The sequence below is a fragment of the Podarcis pityusensis genome, assembly GCF_964106645.2.
Source record: "Podarcis pityusensis genome assembly, chromosome: 3".
Classification (NCBI taxonomy): Eukaryota; Metazoa; Chordata; class Lepidosauria; order Squamata; family Lacertidae; genus Podarcis; species Podarcis pityusensis.
In genome coordinates, this window is record NC_138026.1 from 100,685,444 (window position 1) to 100,708,990 (window position 23,547).

General features: G+C 40.3%; 3 protein-coding genes across 3 annotated transcripts in view; all 3 read left to right on the forward strand.

The window, feature by feature from the left end:
- Nucleotides 1-23,547, forward strand: part of LOC308472913 (uncharacterized protein) — a 445,281-nt gene that overhangs the window by 49,309 nt on the left and 372,425 nt on the right. The window lies entirely within an intron of this gene.
- On the forward strand, nucleotides 2,619-5,291 carry LOC308472542 (uncharacterized protein). Its single transcript, XM_080997522.1, has 3 exons — nucleotides 2,619-2,773; nucleotides 3,495-3,611; nucleotides 5,087-5,291. The coding sequence occupies exons 1-3, from the start codon at nucleotides 2,710-2,712 to the stop codon at nucleotides 5,230-5,232; spliced, it is 327 nt and encodes a 108-aa protein (XP_080853648.1). The 5' UTR covers nucleotides 2,619-2,709; the 3' UTR covers nucleotides 5,233-5,291.
- On the forward strand, nucleotides 8,816-11,892 carry LOC308473079 (uncharacterized protein). The gene is made up of 3 exons (XM_080998316.1): nucleotides 8,816-9,008; nucleotides 10,503-10,613; nucleotides 11,708-11,892. The coding sequence occupies exons 1-3, from the start codon at nucleotides 8,948-8,950 to the stop codon at nucleotides 11,848-11,850; spliced, it is 315 nt and encodes a 104-aa protein (XP_080854442.1). The 5' UTR covers nucleotides 8,816-8,947; the 3' UTR covers nucleotides 11,851-11,892.

Consider the following 23,547-nt stretch of genomic DNA (forward strand, 5'->3'; position numbering starts at 1 on the left):
GGATTTCACCAACCAAGGCACTTGTGGTAAAAAGGAAAAATACAAATGGAAATTAGCCCGTATACCAAGCAGTATTAAAAGAAGAAGGGAATCAATTAAAACTAAAGAGTTTTGAGGAAGTGAGAGAACAGGTATCTGACTGGTTTTAGTATTATAAACTACTTGAAACATTTAAAATTGACAAGAAAAAAGGATTCGTGACAGAGATCTCAAGATTTGAAACAGACTTAATAAATTAAAAAACCAAAACTCTTTCCAAAACATACCAATTCCTCTTTGACTGGGAAGTCAAGGAGGAGGAGGTTAAATCAGCTAAATGGGCCCAAGACCTTGGTCACAATATAGAGATGTGTCAATGGGAAAATCTATAGAAAGTAAATTGGAGATTTACGGCATGTTACCTTAAGGGAGAACTTCCAAAAAATGTACTTGACCCCTTATAAGCTTTCCAAAATGTACAAAAGCACCCCAAATACGTGCTGGAGATGCGGAGAACCAGGCGGCACTATGTTTCATATGTGGTGGGTATGTAAAAAGATCAAAGCCTTTTGCAATTATATCTATCTTGAGCTTTAAAAAATGCTAAATGTAACCTTCCTTAAAAATCCAGAATCATTCCTACTCGGTATCACAGGCCCAGACATTCCTAGAAATGTAAGAAAAGTTTTTTTATATGCCACCATTGTCGCGAGGGTACTTATAGCCACGCAGCAGAAAATTGACAAAATCCCCACTAGATCTGAATTGGTTTTGTAGCTTGTAGAATACGCTGAGCTAGCTAACCTTTCTAAAAAGATTGAAGATAAGCCTAAGCAGGAGTTCATTTCAAACTGGGAACCCTTCAAGAGAAATTTTAAAAATAGTTGCTGTCAACCAGCAAGCAACAACAACTATGAAGAACATTTATTGTTAGAATATTTGTACTTTTTGTGATTTTTGATTATATTGATTTACTGATAACAATGAATACAATTTTTTTCTGTTGTACAGATGCAATTACAAACAATAAAGCAAATGGAAAAAAAATATGTGTTCGTAATTTTTGGAAGATATTTTATGGGGTTTTTTATAGCTTTGTTAGTATGTTTATAAAAGCATACTGTCAAGATTAAAAAGAAGGATTTATTGCAAAAACAAACTTTTCTTTTCAAATAATACGGCATGGCAAAAAATCAATGCAATTTAATATGTTACTGCTCCTAAATTGCCAACTCAAACCTTCTGATTCAGTGTGGATACCCTGACTCCCAATGTGGGGACTAGGTGGTCCATCCATCAGATCTGTTGTTCCAACCACTTCCTGTTTATCCCTGCCCCAAACCTTTGAAAATGTGCCTGGAAAGTACAGTACATCCCTGACTCCCCCAACAAGCTTTGAACGATCAATGAGTCCAGTAGTGTTTAAGGGAGCTCCCTGTCCCAGATCTACTAGCAGTTTAAGAAGGTGGGCTTTATGTTTTTAAAAAACCCTCCCCCACAAGTATCCTGGAGAACAACCTGCCTTCATGAAGGGAACATGGAGAGATGCTGCTGAATCACAAAAGAGTACACTAGTAATTGACAGGACCAAAATGAGGATGGGAGTGGGAATATGAAATGGCAGAAGGACAAGAGCCCTCTTTCTATACAGCAGCTGTGAAGGGGCATCATGAGCAGAAAGCCAATATGGGGCCACTTCTGTGCCTCCTTCCCCAATCACTATGCAGCGAATGCTGACTTTGCCCAGGTGCAGCAGTGAGGATCATTCTCTACTCATGAAATTTAGAACTCTGGAAGAAACATATACAGTAGACTTGCATACAGGGGAAGGAACTTGCAGCCCTCAAAAACAGCCATGATGAGTAATGTTGCTGAGGCGACTGACAGGTGTGCAAAGAGCCACTCACCTCCATGACCCGCCAGCAAGGGCCCTGTTGTCCTAAGGGTCATTGGTGGGCAGGGGCTGTTTTTCTCCAAGCTGATTTTTCAGGGGCAATGCTTTTATCCCTTGAAAATTAATAGCAGCACTGCCCCACTGACATGCAAAGGGGGAACTTTCTCCCACAGAAAGTATTGATGGTAACTAACCAGGATGGGTTGAAATGAGGATTGGACATTTAGATGGAAGATAAAACTATCCATGGCTACTAGCCATCATGGTTACAGTCTGCTCCCATGGTTTGACAGTATTGTTTTTGTACACCCTTAAAATCACAAATTGTTGTGGAAATATATATAAATATCAGAGCGGTGAGCCTCATTCTGCTCAGTGGGACATATTTTTAAATAGGCATGCAATAGTTAGCAATGTAATTGTGGCTTTGTTTTTGGTTTTAATCAAGTCATTTCTACAGATTTATTATATTAAAATAGAAACATTAAAACCACCATTCATTTATTGTTGTGCAAGAAGTAATAATATTGATGATTATTGAGTATCCCACAAAGCTCTGGCCTTTTTACACCTGATCATCTCCCTGCCCCATCCACATAGATATCTCACTGCAATCTTTCTTGTCCTGCCTATGAGGGGTCAACGTGTGATTTCATGGCCCAGAAATCTCCACCTACATTTGCTTCTTCAAAGACAGAATCATCTTCCAGGTACTTCTGCATACAAGCTATAAATGGGAACAACTTGCCCATCCTGTTGGAATGAACAGAGACTAGTCTTCCTTCTTCCATAACTTTCAGCTGTGCTGTGGCACACAGAAGCCTCCAGATAGGAAGATGTCCACAGTGTATCAGATCCTGTTCCTTGCATTCTGTGCTATCCTTTCTCTTCCATCTGAAGGTAAGTTCTTCTAAGGCTGTTAGAAATATTTTTATGTCACCAATGTGATATGAAGCGTTTCACATAATGCCCTTCTCGGGCATTCACAAGAGAGGAGGCACATAAGTGTCCTAGGACTATTGCTGGCTAGAGATGGATAGCACCTTCAGCATCCCCGGTTCTCCATAGCTAGTGGGTTTAGTGGTTAGAGTGTCAGACTTGGACCTGGGAGATCAGGGTTCAAATCCCTACTTGGCCATGAAGCTCACTGGTTGACCTTGGGCCCTCTGTCTAACCTATCTCAAGGGTGGTTGCGGGGATTAACTGGGGAGTAGGGAAACCATGTATGCCCCTGTGGGCTTTTTGGAAGAGCTGTCCAGAGTGGCATATAAATGTTGTTGTTGTGGTGGTGGTGTACCCACTCACTGTACCCTAACTTATTGTTTCTCCTTGTTTCTTTCTCTGTTCAACTTTCAACTCGCCCCAGATGCCTCCTGGACTTAGATTCCTCGTTCCATTATCATGTGCTAGATGTTCTGAAGACAAGACAACATTATCTTGAAGAGGCTGTGCATACAACATATCCCATGCATTAAATCTCTGTTGCTAGTAACATGAGGGGTTTTTTTTTGTCATTGAGCATATGAAGATCTGCAAACCAAATGGCTGTGAAGAATACATTGTTGACCCTGGTGCAATGTTGGCTTGGTGTTCTTGTAATAGTCAATACTTGTCTTTTTAGGAGCAACTGTTCGTTTTTGTGGTCACTGCAAATCGGTTGTACCAGGAGCTCCCTGTAGACTAAAGCACTGCAAGATTAGCCCAGAAGGAACTTGTGTGGCCCTCATAATTTATAGAGGTAAGAAAGCTATCCCAAACTCATATATTCTTTAGATTTTTTGCTCCTCACCCAAACACCTCATTTTCTCTTTAAGCCACATCTTCATTGGGTTTAATGTTTCAAGGAAGTGGGATATTCTGTAGAAGTATTGTGTTAGGAGTTTGCGAAGCTCCCAACATTGGCTGGAGAACCCTGGAAGGAATATTGAATATGTACATCCCAGCTTCTGAGTAGCCACACAATGGTGGAAGGACAGGGATCTGATAGCTCCTGCTGAGCACTGTCAGATTTGGTTCTGCAGAGGGTCAGAGGAAGCATGAGAGTGACACAAACTCCCAAGAAAGCCCTGGTTCTGCAACTGGCAACAGTAATTTGGTGGGCTCCTTTCTCTGTCTCAGTGCTGGAAAGTATGGAGAACGGGGGGGGGGGTGAAAAAGCTGGTCAGTTAGGTGACAACACAACCCTGCAGAGTGAAGCTTTTGTTTCCAGCCTTACAGCGGCTACTTATCAAAGAAATCTTCAAACCAAACTTCAAGGTGAGGAGTTACCAATTTAATTAGGTTGAATAATTCAGTTACAGTGGGGAGTATTAAAAGGAAGTCTACCCCTGTCTGTGGCTGCTTGCGAGCATGAGAGACAATGCAAGTGGAAAGTTTGTGGATTACTTTGATGGAGTTAGAGCCAGCTAATGTTTGAGAAGGAAGTAGGATTATACAAGTGTTTTTAACACCAATCTGAACTTTTGACTTTTTCAAATCTTGAATTTGAACTTGACCTGAAGTAGAATTAAGAAGTTGACTTGAATTTGAGATTGCAATTAAGGTTCTTAAATAAGAGACCCTGATGCTGATGGAAGAAAGGAACCTTGGCTAACAGCCAAAAATATAAATATAGTTAAAGACAACTATGAAAAAACATGGAAGGAGATAAAAAGGAATTTAGAAATTTGGGGAAGAATTAATATTTCATTGATAGGAAGAATATCAGTTATCAAAATGAATGTATTACCAAAAATGTTATTTTTATTCCAGTCAATTCCAGTAATCAACAATGCTTTGAAGAATGACAAAGAGATATTTCAAGATTGATTTGGAGAGGGAAGAAGCCAAGAATAAAATATAAATCACTAACAAATATAAAAGACAAAGGAGGATTCTTCCACATCTTCAAAAGGGGCAGGGTGCAGGGAGGCTCGAAAGGGGCATTTAATATTTTATATATTTTGTTAAAAACCTCTGCCCAAAATTTGGATTCCAGAGTGAATTTATGTTGACCTTAAGCTCCAGAGATCTGGATTATAATCTTTGATCAGCAGTGGATTTTATTTCCATTGTCCTATCTATAAAATGGGAATATGTTAGACTGATTTCAGGGGCAACTAGTGATTTCAAATGGGGTTGAGCATTTCATGTGAAATCAAGTTGATTACTGGAGAAAATGCAAATGTTTAATCTCCTCACCTCCCCCTTCTTCTTCTTCACTCTTCATTTCAGGGGGGAAGGTTTTTGAGAGAATACTTGGTTGTCGGAAGAAGACAGATGTGACATGTGGCCTCATCCATGTTGATAATGAGAATGCTTACCGCTATGATCTCATCTGCTGCAGGGATAAACATTTCTGCAATGAGCATTACCCATGAGACAGCGCTTAAAGCAGCCTCTAGGCCGTCCACACACAAATAAAGCTTTTGCTGTTTCACTTTGGGTTTTCTCTTTTCGTACTTTCTTTCCTCACATTTCTTGGTTGGAACTTTCAATTCTGTCCATGCACAACAGATAGAATTAGATATGACCATCCAGGTGCTTCACTCATGTCTGGTGTGAGATCCAATAATTCCTGATGGAAGCTATGATTTAAAAAATAAAAAGAAGGTTGGATTATATAATAATCAGGACTACAAAGGCAAACCGATAACCCTACTCCATGATATATCAGGTTTGAAGGTGTGTTGAATCAGGGAAGCATTAAGACCTTCAGTTTCCCATCTGCAGTCAGAAAGAATCAGGACTAGCATCATAGCCTTCACAATGTATCCTTAAGGTAAAGGTAAAGGGACCCCTGACCATTAGGTCCAGTCGTGACCGACTCTGGGGTTGCGGCGCTCATCTCGCTTTATTGGCCGAGGGAGCTGGCATACAGCTTCCGGGTCATGTGGCCAGCATGACTAAGCCGCTTCTGGTGAACCAGAGCAGTGCATGGAAACGCCATTTACCTCCCCGCCGGAGTGGGACCTATTTATCTACTTGCACTTTGACGTGCTTTTGAACTGGCAATGGGAGCTCACCCCGTTGTGGGGATTTGAACTGCCGACCTTCTGATCAGCAAGCCCTAGGCTCTGTGGTTTAACCCACAGCGCCACCCACGCCCCTAATGTATCCTTAGGTGGGTGTAATACAAGGTTGAAATGGTCCCGGAACAGACTGGCTTGACAGATGGAATCATAAAGTTGGAAAGTACCTCAAAGATAATCCACAGCAACTTCCTGCCAATGCAGGAAATCCACTGCTACATCATCTCCAATAGGTGGCAGCCCAACCTTTGCTTAACATCTTCTAACCATGGAGATTGTAACACCTTCCAAAGACGGCTGTCTTCTAGCAGGGAGAATTTAAATGACCAACAATGAAAGTGATTAAACATTATTGCATTCCTTGAGCCCAGAGAGATCGAACAGGCTGCACCACTAAGAAGGCCCCCTCTGGTTATAAAATCCAAAATTAAACTATGTTCTACTGTGCCAAATTCCAATTTTGAATCCATGAAAAATGCATTCTATTATATGTTTAACAACTCATAAGGCAGCGGACTACAAAACCATTCTTATTGATATCAATGTAACCAACCATAAGATTATTGCTCTTGTTCATCAATATGATATTCTAAAGGTTGAAAGGGGTCTGCATGATACTCTTCATATAGTCATCCCTTCCAGGGACTTGGGAACAATATATCCAAGTACATTTTCACTGGGAAAGAGCAGCAAGTGGAGTATCCTGCCCCCATCCTGGATTGAAGCCACAAGGCAACATGCACAGAGCTCCCCCCCCCCCCATTCTTCTCTAACTGCATAATGCTTATGACAACCTGGCGTCTCATACTGAATGTAAATGAACTGTGAAAAGACTCTGTGAATTGAAAGTGGAGAGCAGTATGTACTATTTTGTCACACATGAAATTTTTAATTAATTGATTGATCAATTAATTAAACAGAGTGCTTCTACTTCTTTTTTACCTTTACTTACTTTCAAATAACACAGCATGGCAAAAAAGCAAAGCAATTTAATATGGAAATGCTACTAAATTGCCAGCTCATCCCTTCTGATTCAGTGTGGATACCCTGACTTCCAAAGTAGGGACTAGGTGATCCATCCATCAGATCTGTTGTTCCAACCACTTCCTGTTCATCCCTGTCCCAAATCTTTGAAAATGTGCTTAGAAAGTACAGTACACCCCTGACTCACCCAATAAGCTTTGAAGATCAATGTGCCTAGTAGTGTACCTCCTTCCCCAATCGCTATGCAGCGAATGCTGACTTTGCCCAGGTTATGCACTGAGGATCATTCTCTACTCATGAAATTTAGAACTCTGGAAGAAACATATAGATTTGCATACAGGAGAAGGAACCTTCAGCCCTCGAAAACAGTCATGATGAGTGATGTCGCTGAGGCGACTGACAGGTGTGCAAAAAGCCACCTCCCGCCATGACCCACCAGCAATGTTGTCCCAAGGGTCATTGGTGGGCAGGGGCTGTTTTTCTCCAAGCTGGTTTTTCAGGGGCGATGCTTTTATCCCTTGAAAATTAATAGCAACACTGCCCCATTGGCACGCAAAGGGGGAACTTTCTCCCACAGAAAGTATTGATGGTAGCTAACCAGGATGGGTTGAAATGAGGATTGGTCATTTGGATGGAAGATAAAACTATCCACACTATTAGCCATGATGGGTTCTTCAGCTCTTCTGCATTGCTCGGTCTCATGTCTCTCATCTTTCTCTTGGCAATGCCCCATAGATTGTCTATGGGGTTCAGGTCAGGTGAGTTTGCTGGCCAATCAAGCACAGTAATCCCATGGGCATTGAACCAGGTTTTGGTACTTTTGGCAGTGTGGGCAGGTGCCAAAGTCCTGCTGGAAAATGAAGTCAGCATCCCCATAAAGCTAATCTGCGCAAGGAAGCATGAAGTGCTCCAAAATCTCCTGGTAGATGGCTGTGTTGACCCTGGACTTAATGAAGCACAGTGGACCATAACCAGCTGATGATGTGGCTCTCCAAATCTCTTTTCTGATGAGAGCAGCTTTTGCATCTCATTTGGAAACCAAGGATCCAGAGTCTGGAGGAAGAATGGGGAGGCATACAATGCCAGATGCTTCAAGTCCAGTGTGACGTTTCCACAGTCTGTGTTGATTTGGGGAGCCATGTCATCTGCATGCTTCTCAGAGGTCCAATATTGCTCTATTTGCAATCCTTGTATTGCTGATTTCATTTAATATTCCAATTTTCTGAGATTGTTAATTTGGGGTTTTCATCAGCTGTACGCCATGATCATCACAATTATAACAAATAAAGGCTTGACATATCTCGCTTTGCATGTCATGAGTATCTCATATATTAGTTTCACCTTTTAAGTTGAATTACTGAAATAAATGAACTTTTCCACGATATTCTAATTTTCTGAGTTTCACCTGTATATATAAATATCAGAGCAATGAGCCTCATTCTGCTCAGTGGGACATATTTTTAAATAGACATGCAACATGAAGCTCTGGCCTTTTTACACCTGATCTGGGAGGACGGTGCTTGAGGTGTTGTTGGGGAGGGAGTGGTTGCTCTTGTGGCTGCTGGGTTTGTTTGGTTTTTTGTATCTTCTGCTGCGATTTATTGAAATTGTTCAGTTTGGTTTTGCATTTACTATTGATGGCTACTTTTGAGATGTTGTAGTTATGTATTTTTCATTATGTAAGCTGCCTTGAGTATGGTTTGAACTGTAGAAAGGCAGAATGCAAATAAAAATATGTATGTATGTATGTATGTATGTATGTATGTATTATTACACGTCTTGTCCTGCAGGGGCAAATGTGCCAGTGGAGACTTGCAGAGCCCATTGTAGCCCTGAGCTAAAAGACTCTGTTCCTCCCACACATCATTATTGTCCTGTAATGAGTGGCCAGTTCATAATGTCACGGCCCATCAGTTTATCTTTATAAGTCCTTTCTGAGTACACTATGATCTGTAGAGTGGTTCTAACAGGAACAGAGGAAGAAGCTTTTCTACTCTGGTGGAATCCAGTGAAGGTCTGCATTTGTTCCTCTATTACTTAGGCTTCTGCTGCGACATACACAGTGTCTTCTGCTTCCAAGATGTCCACCCCAGGCCAACTTTTTCTGGTAATCTGTGCTTTCCTGTGCCTTATACCTGGAGGTATGTTTTCTTCTTCTTCCGAGAGTTGGGGAAAGCATTATCAACTAAGGGAGATAGGTTCAAGGCAGGTAGACTGGGCCAAGGGAGAAGGAAAATGTAACTTAGGTAGATTCACATCGAAATATGAACCAAACCAAACTTCTCCCTCCTCCATAGAATCTCAGCTAAGCCAATAAAATGACCCTGATTCTGTTATCTGCTGCCGCTTGATGGAAGGATTGTTTTTAGCTGACAACTGAAGGAGAGGGAGAGCTAAAGACAACAGTAGTTGCAGTCGAGTGGATGGAGTGGTCCTGCTTCACATTTGCACCTTTCCTGCCAACTGCTACAGCCTGCTGAGATATACTTATTTATTTATTTATGTATTTATGCATGCCACTCTCCCTAATATTTAAACTGGAATGCCAGGGTAGAGGTATCTCGGTAGAGATACTTTGCAAATACAGAATGAACTCAAGCTGTGGTCAAATCATGGGCTCCATCATCTCAGAGCTGGGGACAGATGGGTAAATTTATTTCCATCCTGTGCCAACTCCTTTTAATCCCATTTGGGGCAAATTATGTAAGGAAAAATCAACCCAGCTTTTCAAGCAGCAATATTGAATATTCTGAAGAGGTGGTCTGTGGAATGCCTCTTTCCCTCTTTAGTATTTTACAGCTGCTTAGAGCAGCTCTGAGGCCATGTGGCAAAACAAAATTGTGATCTCAGGAATTGACAGTGCTGTCCCTTCCTGGGGAATGGTAATGTAGAAAGGGATGCCTGCCCCTGTGTGCCTATGGGGGCAGCAATTGTAAGATACCAATACAAGAAAGAAAGAAAGAAAGAAAGGGAAGGGGACAGAAGGAAAGGAAGCTGAGCCTGGGCCCATTACCCCTTTTCCATTGTCTGAAAGTAAGTTTACAGATTCAAAAATCTGAAATCAGGCATTTTGAAAAAAAGGTAGTTTTCCATTTCTTTTTTTTGAAGTACACTGTCTGTGAACATTCCATCAATGTTGTTTTTGTAACCTAGGGGCTGCCAAAGTGTCACCCATGAGTGGATATGCATCCACAGGCACATCCCTGGTACCTACGATATCCCCTCTCCGCCCCTTGAGGAGGCAAGACTTGAAAGAAGAGCCCTATTTGTCACCCGTAGACCAGATAGTGATGTGTGCTTGGTTGCAATGTGTTGTCCATGTCAATTTTTCTTGTTTATAAATATGTCCATAGTCCCCAAAGAGTTAACAATCCTTGTACTAACCTAAGGCAGGGTTTCCCAAACTTGGGGGTCTCCAGCTGTTGTTGGACTACAAGTTGCATCATCCCTAAATAGCAGGATCTGTGGTCAGGGATGATGGGAAATGTAGTCAAAAAACAAACAGAGGCCCAAGTTTGGGAAACCCTGACCTAAGGGATTACTTTCTTGTGGAGAATATGAAGATTTCCAACCAAATGGCTACAAGGCTACCCTCGTTTATTCACATGAGACTTTGGTTTTGTCTTTTGGAGCAGATGCTCTCCAGTGTTCAGTGTGCGTAGCCATGGAAGAAGGAGGAAAATGCGAAATGAGTACCTGTGAAATTGATGGTGAAGGACAGTGTATTGCATTAATTGTCTATAAAGGTAAAAAAAAAAAAAAACCACCTGCTATAAGGTTGTACCTTCTTTGGGCTCCATGTTCCCTTTCCCCTTAAGTGTCTTTTTGGGGGGGGGGGGGCTTAGCGATTCAATAAAGGGAAATAGAATTCAATGTGGCACTAAGTGAGGAATGTGGGGGGTGGAAAAATTAGATTCTAGTGACGCATTTCAACAACAGAAGAGGTGGGGTCCCTAGATCCAAAGAGCAGGGCTAGCACACAGAAAGACCCAGCAGGGTTTAAAATCATGTCACACTTTGTGCTGTAGGACAGCGTGGGGATAGGCTGTTAAAGCTGCTTTAATATCCCATTTAATCCACTAAAGCAGTGGACCCATTTCTATCCCTCTTAGCATTTAAAACACCACACCTTGTTAAGGAAGTTTTCAAATGCTTTACTTACAGATGCAAAAGACTGATTTATTATTTGTTCCACGCAGTGGCAAGCAGAAATCAGGTAGAATGCTCTTTGGTGGAAAACATAGAAGTTTAGTTTCAAAAACGCAGTCTGAGCTTGTAGGGAGCAAGCTCAGACACATTGAATGGTGGAAGAGAATGTGGAAAGGAAGAGAAGGCTTGACTTCTTCCCTCACTGGAGAAGACAGTGTGGGACCTCAATGATTCTAGAAAACACAGTTTTCTGGTATTAACCCCTTCATACACTAACTAGCACTCATGCACAATTATGTTTGACTGCAATGTCCCACAGTACGCATGTGGGTAGCAAGGTCTGATCATATAACAAGTATCCCCCCCACCTTTCCTTCCCATATGAACTGCTTAAACCTGTTCTGGGTTTCTGCTAGAGCAGATTAGGGAGCAGGGGAGGAGTGTGTGCCTATACCCAGAATAGCTTTGTTCCCCAAGAGTAATAAATTTTGTTTCTTCTTTCCTTCAGTCATCAGTATTACCAGACTATTTATTTCTAAGCTCTGCAGAACTCTCAGTAGGGGGCACAGCTCAAAGGAGAGCAGTTTAGATCTTTTAGGTGAAATTCAGTTAATCATTGTGGTGGCAATAGTGATGCAAACATTCACTCTTTTCTCTCCTCCTTTTTCCTGCTTCCTGTCCCTTTTCTCAGCTGAGGAAGTTTTTGAAAAAATACTTGGTTGTTCGAAGAAGGCTGATGTCACCTGTGATGCAACAAGTGATGACCCAGAAAATGGCATGCATTATAAACTCAAATGCTGTGATGAAAGTGATCTCTGCAATTCCAAGTTTTAAGACTCTGCTCATTTGCAGACAATAAAAGCTTATGCTTTTCAACTTTTGCTTGTCAACTTTTCTTTGAATGTTCTTTATGCAGTGAGGTCATAGTCTGAGACAGTGGCACCAGGTGAGTTCAAAACAGCCAGTACTATTTCTGCAGCAGTGTCCCAAACCTACCCAATCAGTGTGAAAAGGGAGCTTTTGGACCACTGTAGTTTCTAAAGCTAAGCATCTGGAAACACTGCAATCACAAGGGGCTTTGGATTCAAGAGAATGGTGTGCAAGTTCTTTTTTTTTTTTAATTTCTCTTTATTAATTTTCATACACACATATACACACATATGTACAGAAAATAAATTCTTCACGGGAAAAAAAACAATAATAAGAACAACATAACTTAATTATAAGAAGAAGAAAAAAACGAAACAAAACAAAGACAAACATGTAAATTATTGACTTCCCTCCATCTCAGTTTTGGGTTATGTAATACATTTCCCCCCGCAGTTTTTCTTTAAAACTTTTGTATGTCGAAGGGTTATATTAAGCCTACTGTGATCTTTGGATTTTTAAAATCTACTTCAATATAGGTTATGAATTTATTCCATTCTTTAATAAACTTTGTTTCTTTCTGGTCTCTAATTTTTTGTGTTAATTTTGCCAATTCTGAATAGAGAATGGTGTGCAAGTTCTGTTAAACACAATGTGTCAATTATTTGGTTAATTAAAAAGAATTCAATGGATTCCTAAATCCAAAGGTGGGACTAAATACTCTCCAGTAAGAGAGAGCCCAGGGAAGAGTTTTTTGAAGTCACAAAACATGCAGCGGTAAAGCATGGGAATATAGGCAATTTGACCATTTTAAATATCCCATTCTAAGTCAGTTCCAGTGCTTTCCTTTAGCATTTGACAGAGCACATTGGTTAGTAAGTTAAAATGGTTCTTACTTACAAACTTCTAAAGTTTGATTCATGCATTTTCCCATAAAGCAGCAAGAAAAACTGGAAGAAACCTTGGGTTAAAAATATGGTAAAGTTTATATAAGCACACGGTCTAAGCCGGGAGCCCGTGGTTCAGACCTCCATTACATATGGCATTCACATGGTGGGCTGAATAAACAAAGCACTTTTCTATTATTATTTTCTAAAATGATATTTATTAAAGTTTCAAAGAAAAGATGACATAAATAAAAAGAGAAAAAAAGAAAAAGAAATAGAAAAGAAAAAAATGCAAAATACAGAAAAAAGATAAAAAACACTTAAAAAACACATCAATCTTTCCATGCCTTACATTTCATTTCCTTGCTTCCCTGACCTCCTCACACCTCCTTTTTTTGTATTCCAGTTCTATTAGTTAATTCAGCAATTCCTTTCCCTCTTTGTTTTTGTCTAAATCCTTAAACTTAATATATTATAACTTTGGATTTTCACCTGTTAACAATTCATTTTTACATACACCTTTATAACATTGCTGCTAAAACCACTTAACTTCATTCTAACATCATTCTAACATTCATTAATTTTGCAGTATTTCTGTAAATAGTCTTTAAATTTCTTCCAATCTTCTTCCACCGACTCTTCTCCCTGGTCTCGGATTCTGCCAGTCATTTCCGCCAGTTCCATATAGTCCATCACCTTCATCTGCCATTCTTCCAGAGTGGGTAATAATAATAATAATAATAATAATAATAATAATAATAATAATTTATTATTTGTACCCTGCCCATCTGGCTGGGTTTCCCCAGCCACTCTGGGCGGCTTCCATAGAAACAAAAAATACAGTAAAATATCACAGATTAAAAGCTTCCCTGAACAGGGTAAATCTTGTGTCTTCCAATAGTTTGCAATAAGTATTCTTGCTGCTGTTGTGGCATGCATAAAGAAAGTTCTGTCCTTCTTTGGCACCAATTGGCCGACCATGCCCAGGAGAAAGGCCTCTGGTTTCTTCAAGAAGGTATATTTATATACCTTTTTCATTTCATTATAGATCATCTCCCAGAAAGCCTTAATCCTTGGGCATGTCCACCAAAGGTGAAAGAATGTACCTTCAATTTCCTTACATTTCCAACATTTATTATCGGGCAAGTGATAGATTTTTGCAAGCTTGACTGGTGTCATGTACCACCTGTATATCATTTTCATAATATTCTCTCTTAAGGCATTACATGCCGTAAACTTCATACCTGTGATCCATAACTGTTCCCAGTCAGCCATCATTATGTTATGTCCAACATCTTGTGCCCATTTAATCATAGCAGATTTGACCGTTTCATCCTGAGTATTCCATTTCAACAGCAAGTTATACATCTTTGACAAAATCTTAGTTTTGGGTTCTAACAGTTCTGTTTCTAATTTTGATTTTTCCACCTGGAAGCCAATTTTCTTGTCCAAATTGTATGCCTCCATTATCTGATAATAATGAAGCCAATCTCACACTTTGTTTTTTAGTTTCTCAAAACTCTGCAGTTTCAATCTATCTCCCTCTTGTTCCAGAATTTCCCAATATTTCGGCCATTTGGCCTCCATATTGAGCTTTTTCAAGGCTTTCGCTTCCATTGGTGACAGCCACCTTGGAGTTTTGTTTTCTAATAAATCCTTATATCTTATCCAAACATTAAACAGCGCTTTCCTGACAATATGGTTTTTAAATGCTTTATGTGCTTTGACCTTATCATACCACAAATATGCATGCCATCCAAATACATTATTAAAACCTTCTAAATCCAAAATGTCTGTGTTTTCAAGAAGCAGCCATTCTTTCAGCCAGCAAAAAGCTGCTGATTCATAATAAAGTTTAAGGTCTGGCAGGACAAATCCACCTCTTTCCTTTACATCCGTTAGTATTTTAAATTTTATTCTAGGCTTCTTGCCCTGCCAGACAAATCTAGAGATATCTCTCTGCCACTTCTTGAAGCAATCCATTTTGTCCAAAATTTGCAATGTTTGAAACAGAAACAACATTCTAGGCAATACATTCATTTTTATCGCAGCAATACGGCCTAGCAGGGAAAGCTTCAAATTTGACCAGATTTCTAAATCTTTTTTCACTTCAGTCCAGCATTTTTCATAATTGTCTTTAAAGAGATTCCCATTTTTAGCTGTCATGTTAATCCCCAGGTATTTCACTTTCTTAACCACTGTTAAACCTGTCTCATTCTGAAACCTCTCTCTCTCAATCTCTGTTAAATTTTTCTCTAAGACCTTTGTTTTTAACTTATTCAGTTTAAATCCTGCAACCTGACCAAATTCTTGAATCAGTTCCAAAACCCTTTTAGTACTAGATTCTGGCTCCTGTAATGTCAATACTAAGTCATCTGCAAATGCTCTCAATTTGTACTGTTTAGCTCCGACTTGTATACCTTTAACCAATTGGTCCCTTCTAATCATATTCAGCAGGACCTCCAGGACCGATATAAAAAGCAATGGGGAGATTGGGCAACCTTGTCGTGTCCCTTTTTCTATCTTAAATTCCTCCGTCACCACGTTATTTACTATTAATTTAGCCTTTTGTTCTGAATAAATTGCACTTATACCGTTTTCAAAGCCTTGGCCTACCCCCATCCCCTGTAGGTTCTTCTTCATGAAACTCCAAGAAATGTTGTCAAAAGCTTTCTCCACGTCCACAAATATCAAAACTGCCTTAGTATTTATATTCACTTGTAGTTTTTCTAAAATATTGATTATGTTTCTCACATTATCAGACAAATGTCTACCCGGGAGAAAGCCTGCTTGATCTTTATGTATCTCTTCCACTAGCACTCTTTTTAGCCTTTTGGCCAAAATGTCTGCAAAGATCTTATAATCCACATTGAGCAGTGATATGGGGCGGTAGTTCTTAAGCTGCGTCTTTTCAGTCTCTGTTTTCGGTACAAGTGTAATATATGCTTCTTTCCACGACTCTGGTGCCCTTTTCCCACCCATTATTTCATTGCAGACTTCCTTTAAAGGTTGTACTAACCATTCTTTTAAGGATCTGTAGTATCTAGAAGTCAGTCCATCCGGTCCTGGAGATTTACCTAGTTGCATATTCTGAATGGCACCTTCTACCTCCTGTTCAGTTATTTTATAGTTCAGCATTAATTTATTTTCTTGAGAGATTTTTTGTAATCCATTTGTTTTCAAAAATCGGTCAAACAATACTTTACATTTCTCCCTGTTAAAATTCATCTTGTTAGTTTTGGCCCAGTTCTCTAATCTGTCAAGGTCGTTTTGAAGTGTGATCCTGTCCTCTGGGGTGTTAGCCACCCCTCCCAGTTTGGTGTCATCTGCAAATGTGACCAGGATGCCCTTGAGTCCATCATCCAAGTCGTTCATAAAGATGTTGAATAAGACTGGGCCCAAGACCTGTGGCACCCCACTAGTCACTCTTCTCCAGGATGAAGAGGAACCATTGATGAGCACCCTTTGGGTTCGGTCAGTCAGCCAGTTACAAATCCACTGAGTGGTAGCATAGTCAAGACCGCATTTTACCAGCTTCTTTACAAGAATATCATGGGGCACCTTGTCAAATGCCTTGCTGAAATCAAGGTAGGCTACATCCACTGTGTTCCCTTCATCTACCAGGCTTGTAATTCTGTCAAAAAACGAGATCAGGTTAGTCTGACATGACTTATTTTTCAGAAATCCATGCTGACTATTGGTGATCACAGCATTCCTTTCTAGGTGCTCACAGACTGTTTGCTTAATGATCTGCTCCAGAATCTTCCCTGGTATTGATGTCAGACTGACTGGGTGGTAATTATTTGGGTCCTCTCTTTCCCCCTTTTTGAAAATAGGGACAACATTTGCCCTCCTCCAGTCTGCTGGGACTTCGCCTGTTCTCCAGGAATTCTCAAAGATGACTGCCAGTGGTTCTGAGATCACATCTGCCAGTTCTTTTAATACTCTTGGATGCAGTTCATCTGGCCCTGGAGACTTGAATACATCTAAACTAGCCAGGTATTCTTGTACTATCTCCTTGGTTATTCTGGGCTGTGTTTCCTCTGCTGAATCATTTGCTCCAAATTCTTCAGGTCGGGCATTGTTTTCTTTATCGGAGAAGACTGAGGCAAAGAAGGCATTGAGGAGTTCAGCCCTTTCTGTGTCCCCTGTTTGCATTTCACCATCTTCTCCTCTGAGTGACCCCACTGTTTCTTTGTTCTTCCTTTTGCTACGAACATACCCATAAAAGCCTTTTTTGTTGCTTTTAACCTCTCTAGCAAGCCTGAGTTCATTCTGTGCTTTAGCTTTTCTGACTTTGTGTCTACACGTGCTGGCTATTTGTTTGAATTCCTCTTTGGTGGTTTCCCCCCTTTTCCATTTTTTGTACACATCCTTTTTTAATCTTAACTCAGTTAAAAGTTCTTTAGATAGCCACCCTGGCTTCTTTAGGCACCTTCCATGTTTCCGTCTCATTGGTATTGCCTGAAATTGTGCTTTTACTATCTCCCTCTTAACAAACTCCCAGCCATCATGAACTCCCTTTCCTTTTAGTATTACTGTCCATGGGATCTCACCCAGCACTTCCCTAAGTTTTATGAAGTCGGCTTTCTTAAAGTCAAGAAATTGAGTCCTAGTACGGGCAGATGAAAGTGATGGACTACATGGAACTGGCTGAGATGACCGGCAGAATTCGAGACCAGGGAGAAGGGTCGATGGAAGAAGATTGGAAAAAATTCAAAATATATCTTCAAAAGTATTGCAACATAAAAGAATGTTAGAAGGAGGTTGGAAAAAGAATATTAGGTTGTTCTGGTAGATACGATATAATGGACTGAGTAAAAATGAGTTGATGAAATCGATGAATTAGAGGAGGTCTAATCATATTATTTTAATTTTAAAATACGTAAATAAAAATAAGGTTAGAAGGATTTGCTGGAAATACGATTTGAACTAGAATACAAAACTGGGAGGTGTGAGGAGGTCATGGAAATAAGTAAAGGGAAAAGGCTATGTAAAGGTTTAATCTGTTTTTGTTTTATTTTAATTTAATGTATTTTTATATTTTTTGTTAAGTTTTCTTTTTTATCTTATTGTTCTTTTTTTACTTGTTTATGTCTTGCTTTGTTATGGTTAAAGCTTTCTTTGTATTTTGTATGGTTTTTCTTTTTCTTTTTTGGAATCTTAAATCTGGAATAAATATCATTTATAAAAAAAAAGAAAAAAAGAAATTGAGTCCTAGTATGCTTGGCTGCTCCTTTCCGCTGTGTAGTAAACTTCCGAAGAGCATGATCACTCGCGCCTAATGATCCTTCCACTTCTACCCCACTAACCAGGTCATCAACATTGGTTAGGACCAGATCTAAAATGGCTGTTCCTTTTGTTGCTTCTCCCACTTTCTGGACAACAAAGGTGTCTGCAAGGCCAGTGAGGAATCTGTTTGACCTTATGCTCTTGGCTGAGTTTGACATCCAACAAATATCCGGGTAATTGAAGTCCCCCATTACTACTATCACCCTTCCTTTTCCATTTGGCTTCCAAAGTATGACTGTATTACTAAATATTTTGGACATTACCTTTACCATTATGAAATGTAATCTTCATGTTCATTCAGTGAAACCTGGCAGCAACTCAACAAGATAAACTTGTGCATTTGCAACAATAAAACTGTGATCCTGTATGGGTCTACTCAGAAATCAGCACTGCTGAGTTCAATAGAGCTGATTCCCTGGTTTCTTCAATACATAACAAAACAGAGGACATTGTAAGTCCGTCCTTCATTAGGTGGGGGAAATGCATTTAATCTTTCAGGAACCCTGAGACTCAGTCACTGCTCCCGTTGTTTGGTGCAGCTTCTGCCCATTTAGTAGTTCAAAAGCATGTTAAGTGCAAGTAGATAAATAGGTACCACTCCAGCGGGAAGGTAAATGGCGTTTCCGTGCGCTGCTCTGGTTTGCCAGAAGCGGCTTAGTCATGCTGGCCACATGACCCGGAAGCTGTCTGCTGACAAACGCCGGCTCCCTCGGCCTATAGAGCAAGATGAGCGCTCAGCCCCAGAGTTGTCCGCGACTGGACCTAACGATCAGGGGTACCTTTACCTTTTACTATCAAAATCTGCTACAAGATTGTTACCTCCGTCTTTTGTATACAGTGAGGCTGCAATCCTGTATGCACCTGAGGAGAAAGGCTCATTGAACTCAATGGGGCTTACTGTTGAATAGGCATGTCCAAGGTTGCAATGTAAATATAGCCTTGTTTGTGGTGTTAAAATGGACATTTCTACAATTTAATTACAGTAAAATATAAATATTAAAACCACCATCCATAGATTAGTGTGCAAGAAGTGAAAATATTGATGATTACAGATCTTGTCCTGCAGTTTTTTGGTCCTAAAAGTGGCAGGTGTGCCAGTGGAGACTTGCAGAGGCCATTGAAGCCCTGACATCAAAGAATCTGTTCCACCCACACTTCAAGTTCTCACTTAAATTGGGATTTTTGTTCTGTGATGAGTGGCCAGTTCATGATGTTATGGCCCACTCATTTATCTTTATAGTCCCTTTCCGAGGACACCATGATCTCTAGGCTGTTGTTAAAAGGATCAAAGGAAGAAGCTTCTCCACCCTGGAGGAATCTAGTGAAGGTCCACATCTAGTCCTCTGTGATTTGGAGCTCTGCTGGAGAACACACCTTTTGATACCAAGATGTCCATCCCAAGTCAAGTACTTCTGGCAATCTCTGTTTTCCTGTTCCTTACACCTGGAGGTATGTTCTTTTTGCAAAAGCTGGGAAAAGCAGTGTCAGCCAAGGGAGGCAGCTTAAGTGCAGGTTGACAGGCCTAAGAGAGAAGGCAAATGCAACTTAGGTAGTTTAATACTGAACCAAACCACACTTAACCCTGGCCCTCCTTAAAATCTGAACTTAGCCAATGAAATGGCCCTTCTTCTGTTCTCTCCCTCTGTTGCACCTGAATGGAAAGACTGTTCCTAGGTGATAACTGAGGGAGAGGGTGAACCAAGGGCAGCTGTTGTTGCAGTAGAACTGATCAGAGAATCTTAGAGTTGGAAGGGACCCAAGGCTCATCTAGTCCAACCCCCTGCAATCAATGATGAAGTGGCCCTGCTTCACATCTCTTCCTTTACTGCAGCCTGCTAGTCTGCTCAAATTTATTTATTTAAGCCACTCTCCCTAATATTTAAATTTGTGTGTCAGGGCTTTTCTGAGTAAAGATACTTTGCTAGTAGAAAATAAGACTCAAGATTTGAGCAGGCTATCGGTGTCGTGCAGCGGTAAATTAATCAAAGCAGAGTCTTCTTCATAAACAGAATAAAACTTTTACTCGAGAAAATAAAGTTGTTCATAAACAGCATAGTTAAAGAGTATACACAGAGTGCTCATAGCAGCTATCTGACTCTTCACAGAGGCACAGTCTTAGTTACTGATTTACTAGAGTCCTGGAGCCACTCTGTCTGCAACAACGCAACACACACACACCTAGCTGAGACACACACTGGCTGGCTACTTTTGTAGGGAGAATGAGTCTTCACTCAAGATGAGTCATGGGTCACAGTGACTTAGCAAAATAAAAAAAATCCTTCCAGTAGCACCTTTAAGACCAACTAAGTTAGTTCTTGGTATGAGCTTTCGTGTGCAAGCACACTTCTTCAGATACACTGAAACAGAAGTTGCCAGATCCTTCTATATAGTGAGAAGGTGGGGAGGGGTATTACTCAGAAGGGTGGTGGGAATGGGAGATTGGCAGATAGCTGAGATGAGCCTGCTGACGACTCTTAACGACTGTAATAGGTCTTACAGGAAAAGGCAAGGGGTGAGAAGGTGAGAAATGGCATGAGTAATGGCCATTTCTCACCTTCTCACCCCTTGCCTTTTCCTGTTAGACCTATTACAGTCGTTAAGAGTCGTCAGCAGGCTCATCTCAGCTATCTGCCAATCTCCCATTCCCACCACCCTTCTGAGTAATACCCCTCCCCACCTTTTCACTATATAGAAGGATCTGGCAACTTCTGTTTCAGTGTATCTGAAGAAGTGTGCTTGCACACGAAAGCTCATACCAAGAACTAACTTAGTTGGTCTTAAAGGTGCTATTGGAAGGATTTTTTTTATTTTGACTATGGCAGACCAACACGGCTACCTATCTGTAAGTGACTTAGCAGTTTGCTGTTAACAGTTAGCAGTTAGCAGGCTTGAATGATTGTGTAGGCCTTACTGCTTCCGCTCTCAAAAACCTTTGTCTCAGGACAATAGGTTCCATCATCTAAGAGCTGGGGATGGGTGGATCAATATATTTCCCTCCTGGGGTGGCGCCCATTTGGTGCCTATTGTGTGAGGAACAAGCCATCAGAAATCCACCCAGCTTTACAAGCAGAAATATGAAGTTCTGAAGAGGTGGTCTGGGGGCTGCCTCTTTCTCCCTTTAACATTTTACAACTGCTTAGAACAGTTCTGTGGTCATGTTCTTTCCCTTCCTGCGGAATTGTATGGCGAAAGGGATGCCTGCCCCTATGTGCTTATGGGGGCAGCAATTTTAAAGCTATCAGATACATTGTACAGAAATAAGAGAAGAGAGCTGAGCCAGTCCCTGTTGTTGTTTTCCCAATGTCTGTACATCAGGAATTCTGAAAGCAAGATAGGGAACCATTTCTTTTCTCAAAGTGCACTGCTGGTGAACATTCCTTATGTTGCAAATGGATGGGATCATCAAATCAACATGGTTTGTAACCTAGGGGCTGCCAAAGTGTCATCCCCTCCCGCTCTCATTGATGGAATTAGGTTTGAAAGAATAACCCTATGTGTTACCCACAGAACAAGTTGTGATGTGTGTTTGGTTGTTGTGTGTTCCCTGTCTCAGTTTCTCCTGAGTGTAAATATGTCCATGGTCCTCGACTATTACTAACCCAAGTCAGGATTTTCCAAACTTACTTTGTTGGTGAGAATATGAAGACCTCCAATGAAATGGCTACAAAACCACCGTCATTTATTCACATGGGATTTTGGTTTTGTCTTTTGGAGCAGATGCTATCGTCTGTCTACACTGCATAACCATTATACCAGAAATCCCATGCAACCTCCAAACCTGTGAAACTAAAGATGGAAGCCCCTGCATGGCCCTCCTCATATATACAAGTAAGAACCAGCAGCTAAGGTTGTCCTGTCTTTGGGCTCCACCTCCCCCTTCTCCTTAAGTTCCATTTATTTTGGCTTAGTGATGCAATAAAGGGAAAGAGGTCACAGAAATGCCCTTATCACATGCCTCAGCATTTAGGAGTTTATAATGTTTCCAGCAACAGTAGGAAAAACATGGAAAGATTCTTGGCTATGTACATGTCAATATTGTGATATGTTAGGGGAATGCTCTGGGTGAAATTCCATGTAGCACGAAGTGTGGGGTGGAAAAATTAGATTCTGGTGACCCATGTGTGTGGGTGAACAAGAGAAGAGCCAGCAAGATACCTAGATAAAAAGAGCACACAGAAAGACCCAGGAGAGTTTAAAATCATGTCACAATTTGTGCAGCAGTACAACTAGGAACAGGCTATTAAACCTGTTTTAATATCCCATTTATTCCACTGAGCACTGAACAAAACACACACTGAGAGATAAGTTTACAAATGCTTTACTTACAGATTCAAAAGTTGGATTCATCTGTTGTTCCATGCAGCAGCAAGGAGAACACATGCAGAATACTCACATGGAAAATACAGAAGCATAGTTTCAAGCAGGCAGTCTGGGCTTGTATACAGCAAGCACAGACATGTCTTTCTTTTTTATTTTATTTTTTATCAATAAATTTTTATTATTTTCTTTACACAGTCGTTTTACAATACATTAAACCACATATGCACTTTTAGCTCTGCCGAGCTTGCGACTTCCCTCCTTACCTTCAGTGGGTATCCCTTATTCTCTTCAGTCACGTATTTAAATTTTTATCCTCATATCTATATTATACATTGTAGGAGTTACTTCAGCCCTGCCAGTGTTTTTAAGTTTTTACAATTATCCTTTAAATACACAATAAATTTACTCCAACTTTCCTGGAATCTCTGATCATTCTGATCCCGAATCCTGCTGGTCAGTTTGGCTAACTCCGTGTAGTTAATCATTTTAATCTGCTACTCTGCAATGGTAGGGACTTCTTGTAGTTTCCAATTTTGGGCCAACATATTCCTTGCCGCAGCTGTGGTGTACATAGATAGTCTTTGGTCCATTTTCTTAATCTCCCTCCCCATCAAACCCAACAAAAAAGCCTTTTTTTGGGGGGGGAAAGGTATATTTAAATATTTTCTTAAGTTCGTTATAGATCAACTCCCCAAAATTCTTAACTTTATCGCAAGTCCACCACATGTGATAGAAATCTCCATTCGTCTCTTTGCATTTCCAGCATTTCTTGTCCTTCATCCTATATATTTTTGCCAGCTTTACTGGTGTCAAATGCCACCTATAAATCATCTTCATTAAATTTTCTTTTAGAGCCGTACATGCCATGAATTTCATACTTTCATTCCATAATTTTAGCCATGCATCCAATTCAATATATGCCCAATATATGCCCAAAATCTATAGCCCATTTTATCATTGCTTCTTTCACCTCTTCATCTTTTGTAAACCATTCTAATAACAAATCATACATCTTAGATAATATTTTACTTCTGCCTTCTATTAATTCTAATTGAAATCTTGATGCAGCTTGAACCCAGCTTTCCTTTTATCCTCACTCAGTATATCGTTCACCTGATGGTATTGCAGCCAACCTGTAAACATGCCTTCTATTTGATCATATGGT